Raw genomic sequence first — 6,670 nt, forward strand, 5'->3', positions numbered from 1 at the left:
CCTGGGTCCCAGTCATTCCCACACCTGGCCTGGGAGGTAAATGAATGTACTGAGCAAACATCCTTGCAGCTTCCTGCTGCTCCCCTCTGAGACAACAGCACTCCTCCTTCTCTTCCTCCTCCCCACACCCTCCCAGTTGGGGCATCTCTGGGATCCAGAGCCATTTCCCTCTAGAGAAACCAGAGTCATCCCTTTTCCTTAGCCAGAAGAAGAAGGCTAGATGCACACAGCCCTAGTGTCTCTATCTGGAGACACAACTTGTTCTCTCTCTGGCCCTTTATCTCAGCTTTCTGAGCACCAGACCCTCCCTCATACCTGCCCAGGGGGTGAAGGATATAGGATACAGGGGATGAGGGCTCTCCAGTGGCCACATCAGGAACTGTGAGAGAGGTAGAGGGAGGAGAAGCCCCCTCCCCCACATCTGGTAGGAAGGGCAGCCCCTTTGGAGGGGTGTCTCTGAGAATCACATGGATAAGCTGGGAACAGCGTAAAGGGAAAAATAAAGTACCCCTGACCACCTTCAAGCACACTGGACTTGAACTGCATATTCATTCTGTCTCTGTCCAAGCAAATGTGTATTTCTGACAGAGTTGTGTTCAGGGTGAGCATAATTTTTTATTATTTTTGCACGGAGCAACAGAGCACACACATTTCCCACATGACTCTACGGCTTTTATCTGATTTTTAAGAAGGATAATGAATACCCTATTCTCCATCTTCCAGACTGAGAAGCACACAGACTCCATCCCTTCCCATCCGTACCTTGGAAACATTTTCCTATCCTCATGCAGAAGGAAGAAGGCGTTGGGGGGTAGGGTTGGTACATGGTCCCAACTGTAAGGGATCTTAGACATCTAAGTGGAGGTACCAGAGAAGGAAAATGACTTGCTCAAGGTCACACAGCAACTCCTGGATGAGTGGGTCTTACCACAACCCCATCTAGTTTCTGGAATAAGTTAACTATAGAAACTTACCTGCCAGGCACATTCCTACATTAATTGTTAATTAATTTTCTCACTAAATCCCTATAATAACACTATGGGGAAGGATCTGTATCTCCATTTTTAAGATGAGGGAGGCCCAGAGGAAGAAAAGTCACTTGCCTGAACCGCCCACCTGGCTGCTGGCAGGACAGCTATAGAACCAAATCTCCTGATTCCCAGCCCAGGAGTTCTTGGTCTCTCCTCTTAGAAATCCTTTCCTTTCTCCCTGCCTGGCCTGGCCTTGCCTAGGTTCAAGGTCAGGAGTTTCCCCAGCAGGGCTTTCCCTCCCCAGTTCCAGGGCTGGATACCACTGTCTGATCCTGCCTCCTTTCCTGCGCTGGACCAAGGCCCAGATGAGCAGCTGGGGACACAAGGCTGAATGGAGCAGCAGGAAGAGGCTGTAGGCGGCAGAGTTCATTCAGAAGAAAGCCCTACTCAGAGCTGCTGAGGGCACCTCATGGTGGTAGTGGTGGTGGGGGCTCTACCACTCCCCTCTGGCTGCAAGGGTACAAACTCCAACAAACCCCTCTCCCTCTGACCAGCATCTGTTACCAACTTCAGGAAGGGGGTATGGAACCCTAAGTCCCTGCCATTTTACTCCTAGGATCTGTGCCAGACCATCCTTAGCAAGACTTGATCCAACCTCTCCCCATTTTATAGATGAAGAAGCAGAGGTGCAGGAAGGAAAGCTGGTGGCATGGCCCAGGCTCACAGGGGGAGGCAGAAGCAGAGGCAGGACTAGAACCCAGGTCTTCCCACTACAAGTCCTCTCCCCTCCTCCACTTGGCCTGTGTGCAGAAGTGTGCTCCCTTTGACTGGGACCGGGGGCCGTCCTCGGAGAACAGGGTGACCCAGATCTCCTTAATGGAGGGCTGGGAGACCTCACACCCCACGCCTCCCTGACTCAGGTTCCTGTCCCTTGGCTTGTTTCCCCACCGTCAGTCTAGCAAATTGGGACAATTTAGACGGAAGTCCAAGATGTACAACCCTTGAAGTCTCTATGCATTTGGCTCTTGTCTGGCCAAGTTCATCTTAGTCCCAGGAGGTAGAGGCCAGCCAGCACCCCTTAGATGGTGTGTGTGTGTGTGTGTGTGTGTGTGTGTGTGTGTGTGTATGTGTATGTGTGTGTAGAGGGAGAGAGAGAGAGAGAGCAAGGCGGGGTAGGGGGGAGAGTAGGATTGACATTTCACTGCATGGAGCGGGGGGACCCACCAGATTCAACCCAGCAGGCCCTTCTGAACCCAATATTTTCTTGGGTTGCGGAGCCCATGCCCCTCCCCTCAGCAGGGCTTTAGGGCCGAGCCTGAGAGAAGGAGGAAGGGAGGGAAGAAGAGAGAGAAGCCACGTTTCCTTAGGGAGGGAGGGGAAGAGAGAGAGGAGAAGGACAAGCTCAGAGACAGAGACAGTCATGAAGACACAGGGAGAGAGAGAAAGTCAAGGAGACAAGAGGGACAGGGAAACAGACCTAGAGACACAGAGATGGGGGGGAAAGATCTCCCTCTTCCTGAACTATCACCCTGTGCTGCTCTGATCATCTGAGCGTTAGTTCCCTCCCTGGGGAATCTCAGGCTGACTCTCTGGGGCTGCCGCAGCAGCACCCCTAAGTTTCCAGGTCTGGCTCACAACCCGGGTACGGCTCTGGCCCCCCAAGGCGCGTCGGGTCCTAGGCCTTCCGAACACTTCCCCGTGCGCCCCCCAGCGGAGAACCAACCGCGGAGCCACCGAGGTCCTAAAGGGGGCGCAGGAAGGGGCGCCGCCACTTTGCACCCAATCTGGTCCCGGAACCCGGGGGTGGGTAGAGGACTGCTAGAAGACGTGGGCGGGGGGGGCAGGACTGGTGTCTTTCGGGCTCATATCCGAGGATCGGCTGGCCCCGACGCCTCGACGTCCCCTTCCCCCAAAAGGCGGAGGTCAACGTACCCGCGGACAGAGCCCCCAGGAGGGGTGTGCACTGGCGCAAGCTCAGAGGCTCCGGTCCAGGTTCAGGGACTAGGGAGGTGTCGAGGTATCTAGTCTCCAAATCTCAGAGCTCTATACACGTGTCCTTCTGGGACCCTGCACCGAACCCCCTCCCCCGCTTCTGCCTAGTGATGTGTAGTCCCGTCCTTCCGGGGGGCCCAGGCGCGCTGCGAAGAGGGGTGCGGAGTGGTGGAAGGGGGACGCAGACCCTTCATCTTACCGCATTGTTGAGGAAATCCGACTCGTTCAGATCCCCCAGGTCCAGGAAGCTGGATCCGGGGAACAGCCTGTCGGCCGGGAAGGGCTCCAAGACGGCGTCCATCGCGGCCGGCTCCGGAGACCCTCTTCGCCTGCTCTTCCCTTACTCCAGGGCGGCGGCGCACCCGGCCCAGAGCTCCTGCCTGAGCAGTGGCTAGCGGGCGGGGGCAGGTCCGGGGCGAAGCCCCGGGGAGGGGCGGGCGCAGGCGGCGCAGCCCCGGGTAGGGGGCGCGGGGGGCGCTGGGGGCGCGGGGGCCTTAGGGCAGAGGCGCGGAGCTGGCTGGGCTCTGGGGCCCCGGGCGCACCGCGAGCATTTAGCCGACTCCTCCTCCTCCAGCTCCTCCTGGGGCACAGCTGGCTTCCATGGGGAGCCTGGGAGTGGGGCTGAGGGCCTGAGAAGCCCCCCGGACAGGGTGGGAGCCGGGGGTGGGGGAGCTGAGCGCTCCCCCGAGACTGGGTGGCTGCCCGGCGCTCCGCTCTCTCTCTGCGCCTCCCTCTGCACGGCTTCTGTCACTTTCCTCTCAGTGAAACCGGGAACCCCTGGCTGGTTAGCCCAGCTGGCCGAAGCGCCACGCCCCCACATCAATATTCACGATAAATTTCATATTAATGAGAAGAGGGAGAGGCCTGGGGAATGGTCCCTCCTCTTTTAAAGAGACATCTTCAAGTTAATGTTTTGCCAATGTGTCTGATCTCTAGGGTCTGGAAGCAAAATTAGCCTGGAGCCAATAACTGCTCCTGAAACCTCAGCGTCTCGTTAAGGCTTTGCCAGCCACTCTCAAGTTCATGAGGGAGCTGAGTGACTGCCATTCTTCCAGCCCTTATGCTAGAAATTCAGTCAGGGAGTTCCATCTATGGGCCCCTCAGCAGGTCTCTGGATGGGGAGATTTTCACATATCTCCTCCTCCAGGAAGACTTCCCTGGCCTGCAGGCTGGAGCAGGTGGTATCCTATATACTCAAGGGACACAGTGTGCTTACCTCCTGTGTGGCGAGTCTAAGGTGTTACTGTCATTGCTCACAAGTCTATGACCCCATTGGACTCTGAGATCCCTCAGGGCAAGGACTGTACCCAGCTTTTCTGTGTGTGAAAGGACCCAGTGAACAGCAGAATGAGGCGAGGACCCCTTTTCTGTTCAATCATCTCTTTAATGGCTCAGGACAGAAAGAAGTTGAAGAACAGTGGCATGGATCCTGCCAAGTGTGGCTGGCTGCACAACCCCATGATCACCAAACATCCCCAGGTCCCCTGGATCCATTACCTAAGTGGCTTGCTCAGGAGTACAGCTTAATCTCTTGAAAGGGCTGATAAACAATCACCAGGCACCTGAACAAATGGAGGTGGTTCAGAAAGCCGCTCCCTGAGAGGGCTGAGCACACTGGTTCTTGCCCACAAGTCATTAATAGGATTAAGTGTGTTCTCTCTGTCTGGGGCTTTTAATTAGCTCAGGAACCAAAAGGCCCTAAAGAGGCAGAGATGTCACTGCAGTTAAGCCAGAATGTCACCGAAATTGTTCTCTCAGTGCCAAGGTGGGCGCACACACAGAGGCTGAGATAGAAGCTGTTTGCTTGCCTGGGGCGGGTAGGCAGGCACATGGCGTTCCCTCCATCTCATGACCCAGTTGACATAGTTCTGGAGAATAAGGTTCTGACCCTCCGGGCTGTCACATGACTATTAGCTCCCAGGCCTCCTGGAGAGCTTGCTCCTGAAAAACTGAGAGTACAGCCCATGCTTTAGGGACTGGTTCACCCAGCAATGCAACTCAGAGCAGACCCAGTGGGCCAAAAAGCAATCGGTTGACTCTCAAAACAGTGACAGGTAGAATTAGGGTGCTGAGACCATGGGTGTGCTTCCCAAATGCATCGCATCTGGCCAACTGGGGAACATTCCAACACGGAGAATGTGGCTGATCCCTTTTCGAGAGGGGGCGGGACGCAGTCTCTGGCTGGGTCATCATGCCAGTTTGTGGTGGGTGAGCAGGTGCCTGGGGTCCTGGTTCCCAACCTGGAGTTCCTGCAGCCCCCAGGAGGAACAAAAGTGTCCCTCTGCCTGAGGTTGGCTGGAAATTGTGCCTGTGTTCCTCCCAGCCAGCTCTGTAATTAGAGACAGAGGCACCATTTAAGTGATTGGGGAAGATTATATAGTTTTAGATAAATAGGATTAGAGTGTCCTCTCTTTCCTGATTCTTACCCAGGTGAACACCCCAGGAAACCATTGAAAATAATCCTGGGGAGACATTCTGGTTCCGGCACTGTGGGGTCTGAGAGGCAGAATCTCCCAGGAGAAATCCTGGGGAGGGGGGAAGGGGAGAGAGAGAGAGAGGGAATGGGCAGTGCAGAGCCTGTCTTGTAGTAGGAACATGATCAATTTTTTTTTCTGGGATAGAGGGAATGGCAGGGGATTTGGCCACACATTCTGCAGATATTATTGAGCACATATGAACCTTCCCTAGACCAGGCACTGGAGATACAGCAGTGATTAAGAACTTTTCTGGAGTGAAGGAGGAAAGAATGGGTAGAAGAAATTTAAGAAGCTGATTTCAGATAATGGGAGGACCACGAAGGAAATAAAGTAGTACAATACAATTAAGGGGGGAAGGAAGTCCTCTCCGAAGAGGCGATGTGTGAGCTGAGAACAGAAGCCTGAACTGAGAGGTAAAATGGGGCAAGATAGAAGGAAAAGCATTCCAGACAGAGAGAAGAGCAAGTAGAAGAGAAAGACTGGGAGGAACAGGCATTGACACGGGAGTGAGAAGGTGAATGTGAAACCCCATGCCCTACACAAGCCTGCTATGTGCTACCGCACTGAGGCTCGAGATTCTGTGCTATTCCAGCACCGAAAAGAATTGTGCCAGTTCAGATTAGAAGGCCCACCTGAAGCCTTCTGTAAGCAGTGCATCCCTTCTCTATTCTCTCTTACTGATTTTCTGGGAGAGGAAATTAGACAGTCTACTGGGTCTAAAGTTGGGTTCTAAGCCAACAGGGAGGGTCTGCTCCCTCCCTGCCAATCCCTGGACCTGGTGCCACAACCCAGCCCCTCTCAGGCCCCTTCTGTGCATCTGAAGGGTCAGGGGAAGGAGGCTGAGATTGGTTCTGTAAACACCCCAATCCAGGTCAAGAAAAGGACAGGCTGTAGCCCCTTCTATTATGGGTTCGGGAACATCTGGTTGTTGCTCTTCAGCAGCTGCTTCAGATGTGAAGTGAAATGAATAAATATATCCCAACCCAGGCAGTGACGCACAGGAGAGAAAGGACAGAGATAAGCTTCCTGCCTGTCCCAGACACGGAAGGTCAGGTGGAGAGAGGGGCTCCTTGTCAGGCTGAGCTGTGAGCAGGGATGGTTGTGTGTGTGTGTGTGTGTGTATCTTGGATGGGGACTGCCACATTTTGAATCCCCTGGAGGGTCACTGTCTTTCTCTGGGTCTCAGTTTTCACATCTATAAAATAGGAGACATGTAATGACCCATAGGGT

At 54.3% G+C, this 6,670-nt stretch overlaps 1 protein-coding gene across 1 annotated transcript in view; it reads right to left on the reverse strand.

Moving 5' to 3' along the window:
• Window positions 1–3,746, reverse strand: part of CREB3L1 (cAMP responsive element binding protein 3 like 1) — a 35,280-nt gene extending 31,534 nt beyond the window's left edge. Inside the window, exon 1 of the mRNA XM_015075718.3 lies at window positions 3,163–3,746. Within this exon, the coding sequence (XP_014931204.2) occupies window positions 3,163–3,264 (102 nt within the window). The 5' untranslated portion in view covers window positions 3,265–3,746. The remainder of the gene's footprint in view (window positions 1–3,162) is intronic.
• Window positions 3,747–6,670: the final 2,924 nt, after the last annotated feature.

The sequence above is a fragment of the Acinonyx jubatus genome, chromosome D1 (genome assembly GCF_027475565.1).
Source record: "Acinonyx jubatus isolate Ajub_Pintada_27869175 chromosome D1, VMU_Ajub_asm_v1.0, whole genome shotgun sequence".
Lineage (NCBI taxonomy): Eukaryota > Metazoa > Chordata > Mammalia > Carnivora > Felidae > Acinonyx > Acinonyx jubatus.